This window comes from Portunus trituberculatus, chromosome 38 (genome assembly GCF_017591435.1).
Source record: "Portunus trituberculatus isolate SZX2019 chromosome 38, ASM1759143v1, whole genome shotgun sequence".
Taxonomy (NCBI): domain Eukaryota; kingdom Metazoa; phylum Arthropoda; class Malacostraca; order Decapoda; family Portunidae; genus Portunus; species Portunus trituberculatus.
The window spans coordinates 1,307,501-1,331,500 of NC_059292.1; the positions used below are offsets into that span (position 1 = coordinate 1,307,501).

The 24,000-nt window shown below is 43.1% G+C and overlaps 3 protein-coding genes and 1 long non-coding RNA gene across 16 annotated transcripts in view; 2 read left to right on the forward strand and 2 right to left on the reverse strand.

Moving 5' to 3' along the window:
- The window catches only part of LOC123515211 (nascent polypeptide-associated complex subunit alpha, muscle-specific form-like), a 123,276-nt gene extending 118,087 nt beyond the window's left edge, over positions 1 to 5,189 (reverse strand). For all 6 annotated transcript variants that reach the window (XR_006677827.1, XR_006677826.1, XR_006677825.1 and 3 more), the window contains exon 1: positions 3,042 to 5,189. Coding sequence is in view for 3 of the 6 variants with exons in the window: in XM_045273752.1 (XP_045129687.1) it covers positions 3,042 to 5,189 (2,148 nt within the window). In the remaining 3 variants the exon portion in view is untranslated. The remainder of the gene's footprint in view (positions 1 to 3,041) is intronic.
- The window catches only part of LOC123515216, a 15,437-nt gene extending 187 nt beyond the window's left edge, over positions 1 to 15,250 (forward strand). The window contains exons 1-2 of the long non-coding RNA XR_006677828.1: positions 1 to 630; positions 15,056 to 15,250. The exon at positions 1 to 630 is cut by the window's left edge and continues 187 nt beyond it. This is a non-coding gene — a long non-coding RNA (uncharacterized LOC123515216). The remainder of the gene's footprint in view (positions 631 to 15,055) is intronic.
- The window catches only part of LOC123515212, a 31,428-nt gene continuing 12,543 nt past the window's right edge, over positions 5,116 to 24,000 (reverse strand). Inside the window, exons 1-13 of one of the 7 annotated variants that reach the window (XM_045273757.1) lie at positions 22,932 to 23,365; positions 20,037 to 21,427; positions 19,489 to 19,687; positions 19,216 to 19,321; positions 18,809 to 18,930; positions 18,502 to 18,636; positions 17,927 to 18,062; positions 17,540 to 17,748; positions 16,765 to 16,868; positions 16,319 to 16,436; positions 15,934 to 16,070; positions 15,609 to 15,830; positions 12,918 to 13,412 (exon numbers count right to left, since the gene is read on the reverse strand). In XM_045273757.1, the coding sequence (XP_045129692.1) occupies positions 15,618 to 15,830; positions 15,934 to 16,070; positions 16,319 to 16,436; positions 16,765 to 16,868; positions 17,540 to 17,748; positions 17,927 to 18,062; positions 18,502 to 18,636; positions 18,809 to 18,930; positions 19,216 to 19,321; positions 19,489 to 19,687; positions 20,037 to 21,053 (2,496 nt within the window). In that variant the 5' untranslated portion in view covers positions 21,054 to 21,427; positions 22,932 to 23,365 and the 3' untranslated portion in view covers positions 12,918 to 13,412; positions 15,609 to 15,617. Of the gene's footprint in view, positions 6,084 to 12,917; positions 13,413 to 15,608; positions 15,831 to 15,933; positions 16,071 to 16,318; positions 16,437 to 16,764; positions 16,869 to 17,539; positions 17,749 to 17,926; positions 18,063 to 18,501; positions 18,637 to 18,808; positions 18,931 to 19,215; positions 19,322 to 19,488; positions 19,688 to 20,036; positions 21,428 to 21,644; positions 21,876 to 22,931; positions 23,366 to 24,000 lie in introns of those variants that run through there. The other 6 variants (XM_045273761.1, XM_045273756.1, XM_045273759.1 and 3 more) reach the window with 6 other exon arrangements.
- Positions 10,440 to 15,250, forward strand: LOC123515215 (inosine triphosphate pyrophosphatase-like). 2 transcript variants are annotated; one of them, XM_045273765.1, is made up of 6 exons: positions 10,440 to 10,619; positions 11,590 to 11,684; positions 12,095 to 12,246; positions 12,823 to 12,899; positions 13,246 to 13,390; positions 14,710 to 15,250. In XM_045273765.1, the coding sequence occupies exons 2-6, from the start codon at positions 11,596 to 11,598 to the stop codon at positions 14,865 to 14,867; spliced, it is 621 nt and encodes a 206-aa protein (XP_045129700.1). In that variant the 5' UTR covers positions 10,440 to 10,619; positions 11,590 to 11,595; the 3' UTR covers positions 14,868 to 15,250. The 2 variants fall into 2 exon arrangements, with proteins under 2 accessions (XP_045129700.1, XP_045129701.1); XM_045273766.1 differs by having other exon boundaries at positions 10,456 to 10,596.

Below are 24,000 nucleotides of genomic sequence, written 5' to 3' on the forward strand. Positions count from 1 at the left end.
GGTTAATTGAAATGAGGTCACTGTTTGATCTGTGTGCGTGTTTGTGTGTGTGTGTGTGTGTGTGTGTGAATGCTGCTACACCTTCACGACTATCTAAACTCTAAAGTATGATGACATTATGGCTGGCTGACTGACTGACTGACTGACTGACTGACTGACTGACTGAATGAATGAATGAATGACTGGGTGTGTTGGTACTGGATGGCTGATTGATTAGGTGCTTGGGTGGATGACTGACTGACTGACCGAGTTGACTGGAGAAAGAGTGAGTGAGTGAGTGAGCCAGTGACTGAGTGGATGGGTGGAAGGGATGAAGGAGGATGGAGCCTGGTTTTGCGACAAGGTTGTTTTGAAGACACCTAGATAATACAAGAAGTGGTTATGGCAATGTCGACACACACACACACACACACACACACACACACACACACACACACACACACACACACGGCCGGCAATAAATGAAGGTGTGGTTTTACATACGAGTAATTTATGTAGCTATGTAAGTACAGTACAGCACCATTGTTTGTAACGTGGCCTTGGCTTCCACGGAGTAGCACACTGCACAGCGCCAAGATGAAGTCTGTATATGTGTGTGTGTGTGTGTGTGTGTGTGTGTGTGTGTGTGTAGTCAGCACCACTATCTCGGTGTTTGTCCCATCCTGAGCGTCAGGCACAGGTGCGTCCGGTCCTCCAATGCCAGGCCACAGGTGTTGCCGGGCCGCCCCTCACATGGACGCCTCAGCACGCCTGGCTCACACACCTCCACAGGCAACTAACAGACCAACTGGGGCCAATACTGAATAATGAACCGCCGCATTGTTCTGGGTCGTTCATCCTTAAATAAAGCAAACGCATGGAACCCTCGCGCCCCGCGGCTTGTGGAGAACAATAAGGCAACTATTTCTTTTGGCAGGTTGTTGGTGAGCTCCTCGGAGCAGCGCAGGCGGCAGGTGTGTGAGGGGACGGCCGCTATATGGACATGCAGCCAGGTGAGGGTGAGTCACGCTGCACCTCGGCTCGCTGTGCTGAGGCAGGATGTGCTGCTGCCTTGCTCAGGAAACATGACCCGGCAACAGTCAGCAGCCACTCTGTCTTCCTGCTTGCTGGAGGATCAAGTCAGTTTCACGAGAAAAGACAACATATCATCACGGAGTATATTTTACTATACATGTACATATTTGGTCTGAATTGTGCCAGTGCAGCCCAAGATACTAGCCGTGCCCCGGGCAGACAGTACAGCCTCTCCTACCCGCCCCGCCATGCCCTGCTGTCGTCACACCCACCACGACTTTCACCCCGCGCCACACTCACGTGTTCAATGAGAAATTGAACAACTTCAGTACATATATCAATTATTACCGATAAGCACTTCACACACGCGCGCGCCTCAGTCTGGTCTTAATGAAAACAAACATAAAATAAAATAAATAAAACAAAAGATGAAAACACGTCCAGACTCAGAATTGCGGCAGAGTGCGTGGACATCGTCACAAACAAACACCAGCACAAACATATCAAGCGTCAGTAAACAGCAATACGCATGACGCAGGAGGACAAAACAAAGCGTGAAGTTGTAACAAAGTAGACTGCAGACTGGAGGAAGGTCAGGCAGGATTTAAAGAGAAGCACGCCACCGCCACCACCACCACCAACAACAATAACAATAACAACACCACCCCTGCGTCACCCCACAAAAAAATAGTGCACGAGATTGTCCCACATAACAGAGGTGCTTCAGCTGACGAGGTAGTAGTAATGGTGGTGGTGGTGGTGGTGTACAGCACAGCACCACAGCGCATCAAGAAGGTCGAGGTGTGACAGGAAGTGGTATGATGACACCGCCACAGCACCGCCTTGACGTAACCTTACACCGAGCTGATATGAGCCCCGCTGTGTGGAATGTGTGTTGAGGTCGTGTGTTCAGAGGAAAATATTAGCGAGTTAGTGTGATAGAAATAGTCAAGCAGTCAAGCGCTCAATACTGCCACGATCTTGTAATGGCCCGTATTCAGAAACGCTTTGCTCTCTCACCACGACTATTCTACAAGGCCACAGAGATGATGAGCGGGGTCTAATAAGTTAATAATGTAGAAATCTTGTCAATCTGCTTTAAATAGACTCGTGTAAATTTAAATAAAGTCTTTTGAAATAGTGGAGATGGAGCACAGAAGTGTATGAGAATATGAGCCAATGTCTGAACCACTCACTGGACACACACGGGATCAGAAATTGAGGGACTAGCCTGAGGGTTGGGAATTTGAGGCGTGACAAGGGCCGTGCGTTTAAGGACATATATGAAACCACAAGAGTTCAGCAGTTAGTGCAATACATCATGCTGTTAGAGACATCAATTTATCATGGAGGTTAGACCCACACGCTACACACGTTACAGAGACACGGGCCACAAGTCAGAGCCTTGAATCAACAAGGCAGAACTGCGGGAGCCATAGAGACACTTATTAATAGAGTTTCAAAAGGAGTTGTGGTTACGGTTTAATTGTGTTACTGAGTATAAAGCATAAAGGGACGATCTGTGGCAAAGAACGCTTCATTGTTAGGAGCATGAGGCAAGAGAGCTGCTACATAGAGGCGGTCAAGACATCAGTGAGTTGTGGGATGGCGTGTTGTTATTGGAAGCTGTGTGAGGGTCAAGTTGCAGCGGGTAAGTGGAGGGCATGAGGCATCTAGGCGAGGAGTGTGCAGTGAGTGGCGAGGGACAACAGTGTGTGGAATGGGCAATGGCTGGGTACAGTTTGTGGTGAAGCAAGACTAAATTTGTGTGACGGTGAGGTGAAGAAGAGATGGTGGTGAGGTGAGTGAAGTGTAGTGGTGAGGCTATCAGTGGCTGGTGCGTGGGTGTGGTGGGGAGTGGAGATGAAAGCAGTGGTGAGTGAGGCTGGAGGAATGATGGTGATGGTGGTGGTGCAATGCAGGAGAGGCCAGAGAGCAGCCACAGCGTGAAAGTAAGAGCCACAGCCACGGTTGGCCACGACGTGGGCACAGCTGTTTCCAGGTCCCACGTCCCCCTTCCCACTCACCTCTGGTCGTCTCCGGGACAAGTCAATGCCGTCATTCTCGATGTAGTCCGGCGTCTCCTTTTTGCTGCTGGTGAAGTTAAACACGAGCGTGGTATTTTCCTGCTGGTGCCAACGCTTGGGCGATGGCTTAGTAGGGGCGAGGACGCCCGGGCTGCCTCCAGCTGGTGTTTTGTTGAAAGCCTCGACCAGCCCGCCTCTCCCCACGACTCCCCTCACCAGCTCCTCGGCGGGGGGCGGGCTGGGCTTGGCGGGCTCCACCTCCCCCACCGATCGCACCTCGGGTTTGGATTCCACTTTCCTAGAGAAACCTTGCTTAGGAGAGACCTTCCCCTCTCCTCTGGGATCTGGGACGCCAGACTCCACTTTGCCCTGCTTGACAGCGTTAAGTGAGGGCTGTCGAGGCGACTCCACCTTGGGAGGGAGAACAGGGCTGGTATGAACATCCACGGGCGGCGACCGAGACTTTTCCACGTTCTTTAGGTTTTCTAGGTGGACACGATCACTCTCATCAACCCTCTCAACTTTGCTACTTAGCGGGGGATGCGAGGGCACCCTGTGGGAGGCTATCGGGGAGGCTGGCAGCGGGGAGGGTGTTGGAGAGGCTGGCTTGGGGGCTGCTGGGGAGCTCACAGAGCGGTCAGTAAAGTTAAATTCCTGAGAATGACTCTCACTCCTGATATTTGAGACAGCGGCGCTGGATATCCTCCTCACCCCTTCTTCCACCTCGCCCGCACTGCAACTTTCGCCCCGTGCTTGCCTGGGCGCGGGGTCACCGTTCACCACAGGCGCTGTGACTGAGGCGGTGACGGGGGTCAGGCCGAGGGGCACCCTCTCTTTGGCCGCAGCCTCCTGCTTACTGACACCGCCAGCCGTGCCCTCACCACTCGGGGCTGTGGCCCTCACACTCAGTGTTGATCTGGGGGTGGGCCGCACCACCTGCGTGACCTTCTTCAGAGAAACCTTCGCTTCCTCTATAGTGACGGGATGGGTGGGGCCAGAGGGGGGCGTCACTTTACGGGGGGGCACCACGGCGGGCTTGGCCTTGAGGGCAGGCTTGGAGGCCGGGGCAACGCCGTTAGACTTGGAGAACTGAGCCGCCTTGTGGGCAGCAATCCGGGCCGCTGTGCCCCGCGGAGGTCTACCGCCCGAGGACTCGAATATTCTCTTGGCGTGACGCACAGTGTCTGGGGGCGGCAGGTCCTCTTCCTCTCCTACGGTAGAGGAGGACAGCTGACGCTGGCGGGAGCGAGAGGGCTCCATGGCGCGATGAGCCGCGCCGTTGACTGCCTGGGGTTCCCGAGCGACGGGAGTCCTGCTTGTCTCAATGATGATAACGTCTTCCTTTCCGAGAGGATTCAGACTAGACTGGAGGTGACTGGAGGCAGACTTACTCTTGGCCATGGCAGGCGCCCGGACACGCCTTGAGTCCTCGGCCAGCCTGCTGCTGAGGGAGTCCACGGAGCGCGCCCGCCGCATCACCTCCCGCCGGTGCGCTGGACCAGAGTCCGGGGCAGCACGGGGCTTAGCGGCCACCGGGCCCCGTGGTTCACTGTCCAGCAGGTCCTCCAAGGAGCTGAACCTACGAAGGGAGGGTCGAGAGCGACTCTCCCTCATGGCAAGGCTCATGTACCGGTTCTTGAGCTTGGACACAATACCGGGGCCATACCGCAACTCCTCGTCCTCGGTGGCATAAGAGTCACTGACGGAGGAATACGCAGGCGAGGTGACCCGCGGGCCCTCGTCGTGCAGGCCCTTGTGGTGCATGGTGGTATGGACAGTGGTGGCTGGAGGATCACTCGTTACAGCATACTTTCGGTCTTTCCACGCATCCTCGGCACACGTAGCTCCCCGCACACCCACACCACGAGTACTGACTGCCGTTGTTGTGTTGGAGCGGGGGTGGGGGGGAGCCGCGCCACTCAGCGAGCATGTAGCCTCCTGCGGGCCACTCAGCGGGGATGATGTAGACGATGTTGGGCCACTCAGCGAGCCTCGTCCCATCCCAGCCATCGGTGTGGGAACAGGCAGACCCACTGCTCCGTGGATTCTTGCATTGGCTCTTTTTCGAAGTATCAGTTCTCTTTTCCATGAGGGCAGATTATCTAGTGGGATTTCCTGCCCACTGATGTATCCTTGCGTAGCGGCCATGACACAACCGTGGGCCTTTAATCACACAAAACATCCGTTGCTGAGAGATATGACACTTCCTGAGTTAAAAATTATCACCACGCGCTTCACCGGGCCATGCAGCGAGTTGGTTCCCATGCAAGACTAGATTTGCACACTATATACACACAGTTTCTAGGTCCACGGGTTAATACTACACGCACTATTGCATATTTTGACGTCAGGTGAGGCAGAGCGGCGTCCGCCGCCACCGTTCTATCTCCACTGTTGTTGATAAGCTAGCGGGTGTGAGGGCTGGCCGCAGTGAGAGTTAATAAAATAGTGGAATTAGCACGCGATTTGCTCTGATCTCTTATGTGATACTTCCGGCTGAACCTTCAACACCTATACGAAACATTCTCTCTCAGTCACCATGAAAAATACGTTAGTGTTTCCTTGTTTCTAAGTTTATTGATTACGCGCGTTGCGACCCCTGGAACTCAGAGTTGGCGGAGTCCCTCTGGCGGCGGGTGAGGCAGCCGCAGCCACCAGCTGACACCACCCATAACTGTACTCGGAACCATACTTATTTTCACGTAACCTCCTTTAAAATCACCGCTCTAGACCCACCCACCTCGTGAAGCGTCAAGGTGCTGACAGATTCGAGATAGAAGCCGCACGACACCTGCCTCTTCAAGGCAACTGATAAGGCACCGCCCACACCCCATCAGCTCGCAGACTTGCTCTCTCACGTGCACCTCTTAAACCTCTTAAGCTTCGCTGGTATTTGAGAGACACGCAATGGTGCAGAGTTTAGCAACTTGGGGGTCTGGAGAGAGGTGAAGCACTTCTGCCGCAGGAAAGGCCTATGTGTCCGAGTACTGTACAGTACCTGGTATACACTGGTATGTACACGCAGCTTATCACTCGGGTCACCTGCGAGATAAGATAGGGAGTGATGAAGTACAGAGTAAAAAAAGTTCATGACGCTCTCTCTCTCTCTCTCTCTCTCTCTCTCTCTCTCTCTCTCTCTCTATCTATATATATATATATATATATATATATATATATATATATATATATATATATATATATATATATATATATATATATATATATCTCTCTCTCTCTCTCTCTCTCTATATATATATATATATATATATATATATATATATATATATATATATATATATATATATATATATATATATATATATATATATATATATATATATATATATATATATATATATATATATATATATATATATATATATATATATATATATATATATATATATATATATATATATATATATATATATATATATATATATATATATATATATATATATATATATATATATATATATATATATATATATATATATATATATATATATATATATATATATATATATATATATATATATATATATATATATATATATATATATATATATATATATATATATATATATATATATATATATATATATATATATATATATATATATATATATCAGTGGAAGTGATGACATCTCCACAGGATATGTCTCGCAATCTCCATTCTTATAAAAAAAATCTAAAATCACGATGTCACCAAAAAAATCCTGTGGAAATGTCTTCACCAAATTAAAACGACTAAGACACTCCTCAGGCAATAGAGAATGTAATGAAGGAAAATACAACGTTAATCTGGCTTGTCACTTCCTACGAAACCTGTTATGATGGAAAAACACCTAGAGTCTTAGACTATATGATTCTCTCTCTCTCTCTCTCTCTCTCTCTCTCTCTCTCTCTCTCTCTCTCAATAGAGAGGCAATAATGCCACGACAGGGGTGACAACTAACAGGCACTGACGTGACCGCTAAGTGGTGCACACTGGTGACGGAACGCGGGGCGGCAGTGACACAGCGCTAAGGAGGGATCACCAACACAGTGCCGCGCTACGGTGACGACCGCATGTTTCCGCTTCCTCCTTCAGATGTCCACTGCGAACCGGCATGCACAGACCACGGCACTCTAAACTGTTCTGCGGATCACACCACTGCTTGAATAGAGAGGAGGAGGTTCCAGCCACTGCTTACCGACTTCATGCTCGTGAGTCCGTGACCAAGCCCGCCGCGGCGTGCAGGAATGATCGCCGCCAGGACCACACCACCCCCGCATGGACGCCCACACGCGGCTGCCGAACACCGCGCCACGTTTGATATCATACTTGTCCTAAATGGTGATGTGCTGCTGCTTCTTCTCGCCTCAAGCTACCATTAAGACAAGTTTGCTTCCATCATTATCAACAACACCACCATCACCGCAATCACCATAAGCATCCCCATTACCAATACTACCACCACCACCACTATCATCACCATCATCATCACCATCATCGTTATCGTTGTCAAAGTCGTCACCACCACTGCTATCATCACACGATTCCGCCTTGAGTGAAATAACCGGAGAGGAACAAAACATAATCTAAAAAAACGAAAGGGAGAACAATCAAAGGAAAAAAAATAGAGCCATGCGGGTAAGTAATAGGTGAGGCTGTCTCCTTTGATCCCCACGCCCTCTGTAGCGCCAGGCAGTGCAGAGGCGGCGACACAGGACCTCTAGTGATGCACGAAATGGAGGGTTTTTGGAGGCAGATAAATGGCGGTGGAAGAGGTGGTGGTGATGTCAAGTAATGGTGGTGATAATGGAAGTGGTGAAGGTAATGGTAGTGGTGAAGTGGTGGTCTTAGTGGAGGCAGAAAAGGTGGAGTTAATTTCAAAAGCAATGGTGATAAGAATGGTAGTAGTGAATGTAGTGGTGGTGGTGGTGGTGGTGGTGTTAGTGATGGTGTTGGTGGCGGAGCCTGGCTGTTTAGTTAACAACCCTCAATTGTAGTGAGTCTGAACATGCAAACACTCGGTCATTGCTCGACAAATAAAGTAATTTACTCTGTTTATCTAATTATTGCGATATCTTGCCACATCTGCCAGCTACAATGTTATTTTATGTGCCGCGAGTATGTGAACAGGAGCACATTCTCTCTCTCTCTCTCTCTCTCTCTCTCTCTCTCTCTCTCTGAGGACTAATCACTTGCTGCAGGCATGAGCTCAGCAGACATCCACTTATAGTCATTTAAGGAGACAACCTTGAGAGGAAGAGCAACTAATGAAGGAGCGTGCCACATTCCGTGCACAGCAGGAACTGTCTGCAGGTAACGGACCCCGATGTCAGTCTCACGAAATATTTACATCGTCGTTTCATTGATGTTCAATTATGTGAGGCCGTTTAACATGCAATACATCAACTCACCTCATCAGATCATTGTTAACCGTTCATATTTGCCAGTGATGGAACAAAGCTGCGCGTACAACACAAACTTCAATAAAGGTGTAATCAGCACCTCATGGTCATGTTGAGCGAGTTCTCAGCATTGTCTCAGCACCAACTGCTGACTCAACACACTGTACTGTTTCATTCAATAAAACTTTAGACACTTAAACTTTGGTCTCCGAGCTGGCAGAGGTTAATTAAGATGCAGTGACTTCGCTTCCTCATACCATGCGTCGATAATCAGATCTTGCAATGACTCCACAGAAATTAGCGCGTCTTCAACGGAGTCAAGGTCAGTAACCTTCATACAGCCAACAGACTCCGCAATGCAGCGACTCTAATTAGCAGGTCAAGCTGATGGATGAAGGACGCACGAGTATCTCACCTTGAATAATTCAAGGGTGAGATACTCGTTTGACCCATTTCCTGTTAATTATTAACAGGAAATGGGTCAAACACGCTTCTTCTCCCTTCCTCTATCCCAGCTGCCCCCAGTCACTTGACTCGGGACAACACTGATCTGCTTGGGGTTTCACGAAGTCTTAGAAATCCCAAGAAATTGTTACCGCTGGTTAAACCAAAGTATCCTATTGACACAGGCTGGTAACACCACTGGTCGAGACCTACAACAGCCTCACGCGAGGCTGCGAGGTGCTAAAACTTATTCAGGTAAGTACATCTTGACTTCCGGTGAGAATTCTTTTTGCTCGCATCTTCCACACATCACCGGAAGATTGTGGTCTCACACTGGCTCTCGCAGCTCTTCTCTGCTATGACTGATCGATTATACCTTTCATACATTAAAAAGAAAAGTTAATGTTATAGTTTAAAAAACTAGACTGCGTGTGACCTCAAATAATGGAAAAATTCCCATTCTTCCTGAGTTACACCATTTTACCTTGCTCCAACTTTCTAACCTGCAAGCAGGACCATTCTGGGTTTTATACGAAATGCTACTTGGGTCCCTGTGTCGTGAAACTATGATGGAATGAATTGGCGGATTCCCAGCCCTCCAAGGTGGTTTGGACTACTACTTTTACATTTAAAGGTTTCATCTGGTAGACTTACGAGGAAAAATACTGAACTCGTAAATATGTTACAGGATTATACGTACATATAATATAGTAGTAGAGTCCCTTCAAGTTCAAGGTCTACACACAACTACGAAATGACAAAGTAGTACACAAATAAAATTGTAAAATTTACAAAATCAACCGACCCGAGACTGCATGGATATCATAGTTTGTCCATGAGAAAGAACGACAGAAACCGAAAAGTAAAAAGCACAGACTACAAAAATCGTGTCATTCGCTACAAACCTTTTCCTCACCTCTCCTATAAATACACACGTGACTCACTGTAACATGGAACAAACTCACGCAAAAAAAAAATAAATAAATAAATAATAATAATAATAAAAAAATCACAGCATAAAACAAAGAAGACACTTGTGGGCAAGCCACACAAGGCAACATGCCCACGCTATCCTCTTGGATGGCAATCTTAGGAGAGGAAAAAAAAAAAAAAAATGGCTATGAAGTCATGAAAAATTTTTATACTGATAACAAGACCACTGATACCGTCCTTTACAAAAAGTTTTTAGTAACAGTATGAGAGAGAGAGAGAGAGAGAGAGAGAGAGAGAGAGAGAGAGAGAGAGAGAGAGAGAGAGAGAGAGAGAGAGAGAGAGAGAGAGAGAGAGAGCCCCGTTGGCGCGGCACAAACAAAACACCGGTGCACCGTGCCAGAGACAGGTATGAGATGATGCAAGTGGTGCTGAGGGAGCTGGGGCAGGACAGAGTGGAGATGACAGGAAGGGAATGGATGGTGTTGCTGCTGGGACTGTGTGGGGAGACGAATGAAAGGATGATTGAGGCTGTGAAAGAGTTCCTGGAGAGAATGTGGCGTGCCAGATGCAGGAACTAGTGGTGTGAAAGATGGTGATTGCCCTCTTTGTCGTCTGGTATTCTTTATGTTCCCTACAGGAGCTACCGATACAAAGGCCTGACCCAGAAGAAATTCTGCGTCACCTGTACCATCAAGATCAAGATCAAGTGCACGCTGCTCAAGCCACCAGCCACGACGTCTACAGTTCGTGGTGTTGGACCCTTCCATTACAAGAATAAGTGTGTCAAGTATTTTCATACAAGTAAGACTTAATCATGAATAACCTGCGGTAACAGTACAAATGATGCAGTACATCTCACTAGTAAAATATGGCCAAGGAGTCAGGCAGGGATTGGTTTCTTCACTGGTTTCGGATAGGAATCAGGACAGATGGTGTCTGTAATTCACCACGGTCGTCTGCTAGTTACCCAGCCAGTCTTCCCCATTACGGAGCGAGCTCAGAATTCATAGACCGCTTTTCGGGTAGGACTGAGACCACAACGCACTCCACACACCGGGAAAGCAAGGCCACAACCCCTCGAGTTACATCCCGTACCTACTTACTGCTAGGTGAACAGGGACTAACACATTAAGAGGCTTGCCCATTTGCCTCGCCGCGCCCGGGACTCGAACCTGGACCTTCTCGATTGTGAGCCGAGTGTGCTAACCACTACACTACGCGGTGTGTGTGTGTGTGTGGCGGGGGATGGGGGGGGGAAGCAAGCGAGTCGTCAGAGCGTTTCCAGCCCCACTCCTTTACATGCAAACACTTATTACACATTAGTTTTATACATTTTCTCTTGTTATTTTGGTCTTTCTCCATCATTGTCAACATCAAGGATAAGGGATGGATAAGAGGATAGCTGTGTTCACACAGGGAAGTGTGTAAGGCAGCTGAGGTCACCATGTGATCTGGACACCACACGTGCTCAATGTTGGATCTAGTTTCGGACATCAAACCTCTTACTGATTTTTTTTTTTTTTTTTTTTTTTTTTTTGGAGGGGGTGGGGAAGAACAGGGATAACACACTAATAGGTGTTATCATGCACCAACTGAAAGAGAAAAAGTCTGACTCCAGATTGCTTCCCCCCTACAGCCTGGAGAGCTGCCATTGGGTGAACAAGCACAGCGTATGCCAGCATGTATTGAATTTCCTCTATTTTTTCTTCTTTGCAGGTTAAGATTTAGATTTAGCTTTTCTTTGTATTAATCAAAATTTTTATGTTTTCAGCCTACCATGACTGCAAGAGGTCTTGTGTTTGTGACCGGCAATGCCAAGAAGCTGGAGGAAGTTCGTGCAATTCTTGGGGATTCATTTCCTTTCAGGTAATCTTGTGTTTCTCTTTGAGTGCAAGAAACTGAATCTGTTACTTATGTTACTTTGAGATATATTACAACTATTTCTTGTTTTAATTTGCTCTCAATAAGTATTAATTATACTTTACTTTTTAGTAAATGCTTCACTTTTAAAAATAAATAAATAACTGCATTGTTTATGTAACTTTTAGCTGCTAACAAAAAATATTGCATGTGCATGACTACATTTTTGTAGTGTACTGCCACACCTGTGCATAACTTGACAAAAATCTGTTGAATACTTTAGGAGACATTGGTGCTGTTCGATCGAATGCACAGTGCCTATAGTTCAAATTCATTTCATGCAGCGCAATAGAAAGAAAACTGATAAGTAATGATAAATAGATTTGTACATACAGACTGTCTGACTGACATTACAGATTAGTGAGTCAGAAGATTGACCTGCCAGAATATCAAGGCGAGGCAGATGAGGTCAGCAGAAAAAAGTGTGAGGCAGCGGCAGAACTGGTGAAGGGTCCTGTCATCGTGGAGGATACCTGTCTTTGTTTTAATGCTCTTGGTGGCCTGCCAGGTTAGTCAGGCTGGACAGTAATTATAGCATGTATTCAGTTGTTTTTTATTCTTAACCAATTATATATGTTTCTGCCTTGCATTAATGGTAAAGATTGTTGTCTTGGTTTAATTATAGTTACTCTGTTTTCTCTCCTCTTCATCCATTAAACTGATTAGTTGCTGCTATTAGTTTCTTGTGCAACTTGAATGAATCAGTGATTTGTATTGATAATATTTAAATATGTTTTGTCTTGTGGACTCCTGTTTTCTATTATGTACTGTAGTTGTTGACAGTTGGCTTGATGAGTGATATAACTCTCAAAGGGTTTTCCTTTTTTATCAGATATGATGAAATATTGAGTCAAATCTGTGCTCAAAACTTACTCCTTTGAGTGCACCACTAAAGGATCACAGCATATGACTGTGAGCTGTCTGAAAACTGTACCTTCCACAGAATAAGAAAGAAACAATAAAAGTCTCTTTGTCTGCTTCATTTGGTAAAATGTAGACTGAAATAACATGGTTACTAAAATAATAAATATCAATGGTATATTCATATCACTGTCATCACCTGATAAGTAATGTTTACTTTCAGGTCCTTATATAAAATGGTTTTTGGAGAAGCTGGGGCCTACTGGTCTTCATAAAATGCTTGCAGGTTTTGAGGATAAGGTGAAGATAACTACTATCCTGTGCTAACAGTTATTTAATATAATATTTTCAAATGTTAAGCTAAGACCAACAGTTTACAAATAAGCCATCTGGATGTCATCGACTTCTGTATGGTTGAGTTCCCTTATGGACTATGTCACAGCTGGACAAATCTGAAGTTGGGGATTTATCCTCCATTTTCACCTTCAGATAACACTTTGAAACCTTGATACTGGATCTCATGCTCAGTAAAGTCATTATATCTGACATAATTCTTATATTTTACTTTCATTATATCTGATGTGTAGGTATTACCTTTCAAGGGTAACACTTGAACCAGTAATACTAACACAAGTTTTATTTACAGTCTGCTGAAGCAGTCTGCACATTTGCATATTCTTCTGGAGACTCGAAGGAGGAAGTGCTCCTCTTCCATGGCAAAACTCTGGGTACAATAGTCGAACCTCGTGGTGATAACAACTTTGGATGGGACCCTTGCTTTCAGCCCAAAGGTGTGTATACTGAGACACTTTGCTGCAATTAATTCATCTCTATTACCAGGAAGGAAACAGAAGAGTAACTAAACTCCTGACAATCTTCACACACACACACACACACACACACACACACACACACACACACACACACACACACACACACACACACACACGCACGCACGCACGCACACACACACACACACACACACACACACACACACACACACACACACACACACACACACACACACACACACACACACACACACACACACACACACACACACACATTATATGCCAGTGGGTGTGAAAAGTTACATGAGTAGTATGTTCGCAGATGACACAAAGATTATGAGGAGAATAAGAAGCGTGGAAGATTGTAAACATGTTGCAAGAGGATCTGAACAGGATATATAATTGGAGTGTAAAATGGCAGATGGAATTCAACAGTAACAAAAGTCATGTAATGAGAATGGGCAAAAGCAAATATAGACTGTATAAGGAGTACCAGCTGGGGAGAGAGATAATAACTGAAGTCAGTGAAGAAAAGGACTTAGAGTGATTATACAGAACAACTTATCACCAGAAAAGCACATTAATAGAATATTTGGAAAAACTTACAACACACTCCAAAGTATTGGATTCTCATTCAACTACTTGGATGAGAATAAGATAAAGAAAATATTAACCAACTTAATTAAACCTCATTTGGAATATGCAGCGGAGATATGGTCACCACATATGAAGAAACTAGAAAGAGTGCAGCGGTTGAGAACGAGGATGATGTCAGGTTTTAAGAAGGTGCCATATGAGAAATTAAGAAGACTGGATTTACCCATGTTAGAAGAAAGAAGAGGGAGGGGAGATATGATAACAATGTATAAAATAGTAAATGGAATGGATATCCTAGGTAGAGAAGACTTGATATGGATGTCTCCCAACAATCAACTAAGAGGACACCCAAAGAAAATATAGGACAGTTGTATGGGAGATGTCAAGAAGTATAGCTTCCCACATCGTGGCACTCACTAATGGAACAAATTGAGTAGAGAGGTGGTGTGTGTGGCGAGTATCAAGGACAAACTTGATAAGTGTTGAGAAAGAAACAGGACATAAAGACCCAAGCTGAGGCCCTGAAAATCACAAATAGGTAAATGCGCACACACACACACACACACACACACACACACACACACACACACACACACACACACTTAATAATAATAATAATAATAATAATCTCCTGTAGAATAGGATTATGTACTGTAGAAGAGTTTCATAAATAATTGTATTGTCTTGTATTTAGCAAGTCACAAGTTATCTGAATATTGCAGGTTACAAAGAAACGTATGCAGAAATGGACAGCGCAATAAAGAATGGAATCTCTCATCGCTTCCGAGCTGTTGATGCTCTCAGGGATTACTTTACTGGGAAGGAGGGACAGAAATTACTAGCAAAGAAGCTGAAAATAGATGAAAACAATGGCAGCTAATATTTAACTGCCTTAGGTATGTTGTATTCTTTAGCCAACTAAACCTAACTATTGTTTTGAATTTTCATAATTAAAGTAAATGATTAAGATGTTCACTGACTCAGACCAAACCTGAGACATTCTTGTACTCATAAAATTTTAGTGTTCCTAAATGTGTATTTACCTAATTGTATTGTACAGGTTTCGAGTGTGTGTGTGTGTGTGTGTGTGTGTGTGTGTGTGTGTGTGTGTGTGTGTGTGTGTGTGTGTGTGCAAATTTGACATAGTACATGAAAACACCACATCATTGCCTCAACAGAAAAAGTAAATATGAAGAAGAGGAACTCATCACAACTTATAAGATCTTGTCAGACAAATTTAAAATAAACACAAACATATATGCAGAAGTTTTTTTCTAATTTTCGCCTGTCCATCAATACATTCACGCTCTCAGATGGAAGTTCTCATAACGGTGTCCACTTGACAGTGGTGGTGAGATAGAACTGTCACCACCACTTTACTCTCAAGTGGACACAGGTCTCTATATAACTTGCATGAATATCACCATGTAGGTTTTATAAATTTTTATCTACCCCCATTTGTATTTCTTTTTTGCTTCACCACATGCATTGATATGGATGAGAAGAAAATGAGAAGAAAAATTAAAGGGAGAAACATTTGTTACACATGAACTTTCCTACGTAAGAGCAGTGATTATTGTAAGGAAAATGTTTTACATTTCATCAGAAATCAGATACTCACTAACTTGGGTCAGTGTTGATGGCTTCTGTCTAATGCTAGTTGCAGCAATGCTTGCTTCTCTTCTCTAACTTGTTGCTCTAACTCCTCAGCCCAAACATGAGTTTTAGAGAGCAGTTCAGCCCGGCGTGAGCCATGCAGCGTCAGGGTAACACCTCCATCTCTCATGTACACCTTTTCTGAATGGTCTTTGGGGAAGTACACTTGTTTGGGCTCTGGCTGGATCTGTCATTATCATTATGTGTAAGGTATCCAGAATATTTGTTACTTTGTCCATAATAAGAAAAAAATTACAAATATGACATTATGACCAATCTAATTAACTTACCGTGAGGATGATGACATAATATGGAAATTCTGATTGTGGAGAAGCTGCATCAGGTTGCTGCACTGGCACAAAGTGGGCAACAGAGTCACATGGCAGAAGGCTTGGATAAATGTCAGATGTTACAATCTTGCAAAAACCTGTAGAGCACGACAAAATGTCTTAGAAACCATGTGATAGAAATTTATCAACCAGATCTTTCATCCTCATTTAGTTATGCATCATCTATCACTCTTAATCTAATTCCTATTACCTATATTTCTTACATCTGCACTTCATATGAAAGTTGATTCTTTCCTAGCAACATCCACACTTGCTTCTTGACGTCACAGAGCGGTGTTGTAAAAATATGCTATTCTGATGTAAACTGTGCTTCACAAATTATTACCAAGCAGAAAGCAGTCTTGCTGAACCCTGGTCATCTTGATTCCTTCCACCACTCCAAACTGGTTTAGCCCAATGTAAATTTTGCCTCCAAGATGTGTGTTCAGCATTCCCAAAATAATCTGAGGATAGTCGGTGACAAACAATTAAGTATAAAGTAGCAGAATTCAAAAAGAAAGGATTGAAAGCATAGTAAAGAAACAAATGTGGAGATGGTCAGGTTGACTTGCATACTGCAAAAAACAGCAGATGGAAGACATTTTATACTAAATTTTCTCTTATATTACTATATAGTAAACAAATCTCAATACACACACACACACACACACACACACACACACACACACACACACACAAGAAAACATCAGCTGGCCAAGAAGTGTTTGGTTCATGGTAAGATCAGCACTCAAAGCTTACAGAGTATGAGAGACTCCAGGTTTGTGGACTCACCTGTAAGAGAGTGTCAGAGCAGATGCTGGACACATTCCTCTCCTGTAAGATGTGACAGGTAAGATCAGTCTTCACACCCAAGTGACGACCTCTCTCAAGGACACCTGGAGAAGATGGTATCTTGATCAAAACGTGCTATGTGATCCAAAAAGAGATCACTGAACAATGAAGGATATATGAAATTAGAAGCTTAAGCATCCCAGTGTATTATGACAACTTAACCTGTGAAATGATCTTTATTATCACAAAGGGAACTACTATAGTGTTACCAGGTATATCCATGAAAAGAGTGTTCACCCTCATCCTATTCTCTTCATCTCACTAATGCAAAAATTAATCAGCATCTTCAGTCACTCCTTTCTTTCACTGGAAGACTGGAAGTCAGCCTGTTTCTGTTTTACCCCCTTCCTATTACTTAGAATTATTTCAAGAGATGAATATCATAATTTGAAACTTTTTAATTATCTCTTTTTAAAGTTGCAATTGAGTCTCTTGTGCTCTTGGCTAGCATTCTGCACAAGTGAATATGAAATAAAATCAGTAAATCAAAATAGTAACCACACTTCTACAGTATTGTCAGTTTATATTAGTATACTAATGCCAAAAATTGGAAATATCTGCTTCATTAATTCATCCAGTAATTAGTTAATCAATTGTATTATCTGAATCTATGTGGAATTCGTTTCATAGATTATTCTAAGTTGTTAGATAAGTACCATGGTACAAGATAGAATAGATTTACAAAGATACAATTGGTGCATCCAAAAGAACTTACTTGTATGGCTGGACAGCACTTCATCTTTGTCCCAGCACCACTTGCCAGGACAGGGATTCTGGACCAGCTGGGGAGAAGGGAAAGTGGCTCTCATTTTTAAGTCCCAGTTATAATCTGGAGTTGTAAGGTTTGCCATCTGCACAACAGTTGGAGAAGTGTCATGGAGGTCAGGGCTTCTTGCTTTCCAAGGCTGATGCGGCTTTGGATTTCTGAAATTTTTTACAATTTCTTTAGTTTGTGTGAAATATAAACAGACCAAAATTATTATATCTATTACATGGCTCTCATGAACAACAAATCAAAGTTTGAAGAAGGTTCTGCCATTAACAGCTGACATCTGAGATAGTAATTATGTATTATAAAACCATTTTTAAGAAGTTTTCTAACCTTAGTGGACCTTCAAGATGTGCTGCTCTGGTGTTGTGACTAAGAAATTCTCTTATCAGTTGTTTTCTGCCACACAAAACCTTGATACATTGCCACACTTCTTGGCATCCCCATGTTAGTGCTGCCTCACACAGTGCTGAAAGGCAAATAAACTTTCTGCTAATTCTTTGTGGATCAGAAGACAACATTGTGATAAAAAAAATAGTAATTTGATAGCTGGAGTCTCATAAAAGTGACTGTATGAATGGAGATATACAAAGAAGTGTTAGGGCACTCAAGGCCAATAAAAGTCCACTTACAGCAGACACTTTCATCTTGTCTTAAAAATCTATTTCATTAATTGAGCTTGCATAGTATAAGAGCAAGCAGGATTATCAAAGTAAGTGATTAATTTTATTTCTAGATAAAGTTCAAAACCTTAAAAATGCATAGACTAGCACCAATATAGAAGACTGAGGGCAAAAATTTCTTTCCTGCCTTTCAATATGCTAATAATGACATTTATCCATTATGTAGATAACCATATCAAAATACTAAACTGAGATCCTCCTTGAAAGGGGAGAACTGACACACACCTGTAAATAATCCTCTTCTGGCTAATATGAGAGAAATTTTTGACGACTTCTTCATTATCAGAGTGAGAATAGAGACGAGAAGAACAATAACCTTCTGACTTGGCTGGTTACCGTCTGTCAATCTCAGTAGGTGGTCTGGAAACCAAAAATATAACACTGAAACAAATAGTAAATATATTGACACTCACAACACAACAAAAGATTCATATTCTGGTACTGCAATCATCCCAAACAATATTTTTAAGCATTTTCAGCTATACACTTAATTCTTAAAGTACCAGTGTTCTTTAGGACACTATATACATACCTACAACTACTGATGCAACAATTGGCAATAAATGTTGACTGGCAGGCTGGCATGTCAGTGCCTTTAGGAAATGCAGGGTTGGCAGGTTTAATTCTGCCACTTGTAACCAAAGACTGGCTTGTCTGTAAATAGAATAAAAACATTCGCAAATATGTGGATTCAACAATTAAGAGATGGCTATAACAATTTTGGATTGTCGCTTTTTTTTTCTTTTTTATTCTCAAATTATGTGTATGAAAAAAATATATATACCTTTGTTTTTTCTACTTCTTTGTTAAGTATTTTAATGTGTAAGAATAATACATTATATAATGAAAACTTCTTAGTAACCCTTATAATTCTTGTTTAGCATCGACATGAATGAAGTAAGACAACAGTTACAATGAGGAGCACTGGCTCTGACTCACTGAATGTCTGCCTGTGAGAGGTTTGGGACCAGGGCAGTGTGCTGGGCCAAGGCTGCCACCAGACACAGTGCAGGAGCCACTGATGAGGAGGCTGGTGAAGGCACAACTGTGTGGAGGACATGTTGCTACATAAACACAAAGTACAATAGAAACAAGAAATAATAAAAAGGGCCCTGAAAAAAAATGACAGGATCTCCCTGCAGCTTTTTCATGCAAAATCAACAAGAAATGTAATTTATATTCAGTTAAGGTGAAAGAATAAAAATATCTGACCAGGAAGTCTTGCCAGTCGGCCACAAGGCGGCAAGTTTATGATGGAGGCTGGCAGGAGCACCAAGTCCCTGGCTTTACACTGATGGAAGCTGCCATTGTCTATCCCATACAGTCCACAAGTGGTCTGTGTCACTCTCACCACTCGCACTCGGATGAAGCTCACACCCTCTACTTCCTGGTGAGTGTTTGTACCACACTGCTGAAATAGATTCATTCATCTAGATGTCTTGTCTGTAAGCAACAGTATATACTTTGTAATGCTAGATGAAGAGAAACATTTCATAGTGTTTCTGCACACCTATATAAAAGGCAAAAAACTGTGATGAGATATGAAATAAAAACCATTCAAGTATTATTTTGCCCCTGAAGCATCTCAGATGACTTAAATCTTCACATAAAAAATAAAGAAACAGATTTTACACACTTATTTTTCTCACAGTACATGCAAGATGACATTCAAGATGGAATAGGAGTAAGCAAATTAACAAAATAATTACAACAAATATTTCCTCCTCTTAAGGTACTGCTTACAAAACAGCTGACATTACCTTTAATGGCAGAGCAAACGTAGAACCAAGAGCCGGTGAGAATCTTAGGCATCTCTTCACCTCCAGACTCTCAATAGTGGAGGAGATCTTTCTGAGGCTGTCCTTCCATGCGGCAGAGTTGGTAAGGAATGCTACTCCATTTGGGTGCAGCACACTGATCTGAAAGTCTGTCCACTCAAAGTCAAGGTCTGGTATTGGATGACGGGCCGCTACCTTGTCGGTTTGTGTCAGGATATTGTGGTACCTTCCCGCTGGTGAGAAGGGATCAGTCAATGCCATTTTCTTCAGATCTTTGTAAGGCACAACCACTATATACTTTCCAGATTTCTCCATGGCTTGTGTGAGGCTGTGTATTGAGGAGAGTATGAAGTTTTCTTTCCTGATCTCATAAATCATGTAGATCTGCCACACGTAGATAAGGTAAAGACTTGCTATGTTACCACAATCACCAAAAGCTTCTTGAAATGTCCTTTTAGAGTCTTCTTGATTCATTCTTACAATATGTGCCTTAACTATTCTGTCTTTAGTGTTCTGATAGTTCAGGATGTCTGTAATTGAAGCTTCTTGGTACATGCTCTCTTTTCTAAAAGTGTCCACCATAGATCTGTACAGGTTAGGGAAGAAGTCATCCTTAAGAAGGTTGCTTTGAATCTGTTCTTTGGATTGATTCTTGAGTGCAACATTAATGCAGGGAAGTAAATATCTTATGGTTTCTTTAATATTGTCTAAGTTCCCTTCCAAGTCTATGGTTGATTCTATATAATTCATAAACTGAACCAGGAAAAATTCGGCTAATTTTGTATTAGACTGTAATGACTGAGAGAACTTTAGAAGTTGTACAGGCAGAGTGTCTGGGTCAGTTGTTTTTTGTAACAAATTCAAATGAGAGCTGAGGCTTGTCAGGGCATCTGATATTCCACTTGTTTGCATGCCAACCTGTACTCTGAAGTAGAAAGCTTTCAGTTGTTTTATCAAATTTGAGTGGTCAGAGCTTTCTCTTTTCCAGGTTGAGTCCATTTTTCCAAATGCTGTCTCAGTACGTTATACATTCAGAATACATATAGACTGTATTCTGGAGACATTATGGTAAGATCTGTCTTGAAGTATCTATTTCTTGCTGTGATGAAAGTTTTGTTCTATAATACCTACAATAAAGTTCATATTTTTCATAATCCTTTCAGTGCCGTCCAATTTTGAAAAAAGTAAAATTAAATACTGATAAGAGAACTCTGTTAATATTTTCTGTTCTTCATCTCCCACTTCCAAATAAGCAATTTCCGACCCCTTGCAGCGAGAAGAGTTGTATGGAGACACTTGCTGCTGGCGCCTTCATGGCAAGACATTTCCCTTCACCTTCTCCGCTATCACTCCGATGCATATATGGCCAACACCTGCAACACACAGACCACCTGGGTGAGGCTTTCTTGATAACAACATGCACAGTAAATCTACCAACTACCTAGTGCTCTAACACCACTGCAATGCCACGCAATAAGCACCACGCACTATATACACCCGCCTGCCCTACTACTGACACTAGCTAGCTACCTGTATTACATTAATCATTCTTATTGACGTCTAGGTAAGCAGCTATACTACAGTACCTACCCATCAATTAATGTAAACTGTTAATGTCACAGTCATTACTCTCTCTCTCTCTCTCTCTCTCTCTCTCTCTCTCCGCTAGCAGTGCGTGTTATCAAAAGCTTCTTTGGTGTTATCAGTGATGCCTATCTCACACAATGTGGCGCCTCAGTCCTCGGCCCAAGATCAGAGTAGCATATGTGTCGATTTGATTTACGACAAATAAAAATCAGTTTCGAACTATCTATATGGAGAAAATGTTCATGACTGATAATAACTAGTATCTGTTTTTCATCCCAATTCTGGACATATGGGAAAAACCTGCCATTCATTAGTTTCGACAAACATTGCGGGTTTATTCTTCGATGATTACAGGAATGATCATCCATAACTGAAAATAAACAAATCAATAGAGTAAAATACATAAATAGAGAAGTGAATAGATAAATCAATTTGTGATGGACATTTTATATACAAGTTTCACAGCAGAAATAAGATCAAACCAATATTTCGCACACTTCACAGTCAATTGTTCTCTAAGTGTGATAAATCAAAACAGAATACTAACAAATGCATCAACCGGTGCTGTGGCCACATAACAATGCCACTAACACCACCTGCGCTCTTATTGTTCATGAATCCTCGCTTAGCTTCCTTTGTTACATTCCTCCAAGCTTCCTACGAGCCTTCGGGAGATAATATATTAGGAAATTAATCATATTTTCTCCATAATAAACTGGCCACGCGCAACACTGCCAAAGACAACATCGGTTACCTCAAAGAAGGCAACTCTCTCTCTCTCTCTCTCTCTCAATCAGGGTTGGTTCACACGAGATCAGCCTTTGTACACGATGCTCATGACTGGTCTGAGAGAGAGAGAGAGAGAGAGAGAGAGTAATAAGATCGAACAAATGACGGACACACCAGATATTAGTGAAGCTTCGTAATCACATGGTTTTATAAAATAGTAGTTTGCATCCTCCACAAGAAGAAAAGCAAGAGAAATCAGCACGAACAAAATTCAAGATAAGAGGTTACGTGTTGGGTTCAGAATGATGTAATGACAAGCATAAGAGTTAGGCTACACGCGAGAAGTGACAGTGACTGGCACTCGACCCTGGCCCGGTGACCTCGCCTCCCACGCAGCGCCACGCCTCACCCACCCCCTCCACGCTCTACTCTTCACCGTTCACGTATGCTCACTGTCTTTAACATTCTTATCTCCCGTGTCTTATCGGGTAAAGTAAATGCTTACATCCCCATTGTCTTTCCCTTGGCGTAAAACAATACCCGTGCCGAATATTCAGTTACCAGTGACAACGCCAGCGGGGAGCCACAGTGTGCTCGGGCAGGGACAAGGAGACGCGGCGAGGCTGCTGTCTGGTGCGTACATCAGCTCACCATAGCCTTTACGTCACTTCCCAGCTATTCACTGGTGCACCAAAAGTGAACGTAGAGTGTTTGGACTTGACTTTTTTTGCCATCATCAAGACATAGTGATGAGTAGCCCTGCGCTGGGTCAAAGGGAGAGAAAGGCTGTAGTACTGATGTTGCCTCTCCATGCCTGGTGGGCGACAAGACTGTAGGACGAGACAGGATTACGTGACAGTGTGCATGACGTCATTTAGAGAGGAGTCCACGCCCCTGCCAGACGACTCCTTGGGTTAACTTCATCTTTAATTGATATAAATCATCAGTAACAACACCAACCACTAGTATCATCACCACAATTGTTACTACTACTACTACTACTACTACTACTACTACTACTACTACTACTACTTTTAACAACATTCTTGATCAATGACCCTGCATATAGTTGTCTCAATTTACAACTGAACTATAGAACCAACAGTAACAGTAATCATAAGGATCTCGAATTCCCTTGCAGCATAACTTTTTAGGCACACTGGCTATACTCTTACTATATCTGAGCTTCGTGACATGGACACTTTAAAATCAATAAAAAAATATACCATACTCTTAATCTGTAGAATAGGAAGAATCTGAAATGAGATTCTTAATTACCATAAGAAGAATACCGAACATTGTATACTGAGGGACTGAGTGAGGCATATAAGTTAATACTTCAGCTCAATTCTAAGAACGTGATGCTGTACTGAACATGGCATTACTGAAGGAGAGCTACGACACGGCAGTGTGGCATGCGGGAAGCTGAGCGCACGCCCCCTCACGTCTGTCAGCAAGCGAGCCGGGGACACACGATGCCTCACTTCATGTTGTGGCAGCGAGTGGGCGGCCGAGGAGACATAATCCGTATTCTGAAACGCTTTATTCTCTCACCATCATTGCTTCCCAAGATACACATGGTTCTGGTGACAGATTGGCAAGATTTCTAGTCTATTAAGAGGAGAAACTG

What these genes read in the sequence shown, in the direction of transcription:
- LOC123515215 (XM_045273765.1), top strand. Translation starts at nt 11,596, where the DNA reads ATGACTGCAAGAGGTCTTGTGTTTGTGACCGGCAATGCCAAGAAGCTG. An exon ending in TGCTCTTGGTGGCCTGCCAG is followed by an intron (nt 12,247 to 12,822) that starts GTTAGTCAGGCT and finishes GTTTACTTTCAG; the next exon opens with GTCCTTATATAAAATGGTTT. An exon ending in TTGCAGGTTTTGAGGATAAG is followed by an intron (nt 12,900 to 13,245) that starts GTGAAGATAACT and finishes TTTTATTTACAG; the next exon opens with TCTGCTGAAGCAGTCTGCAC.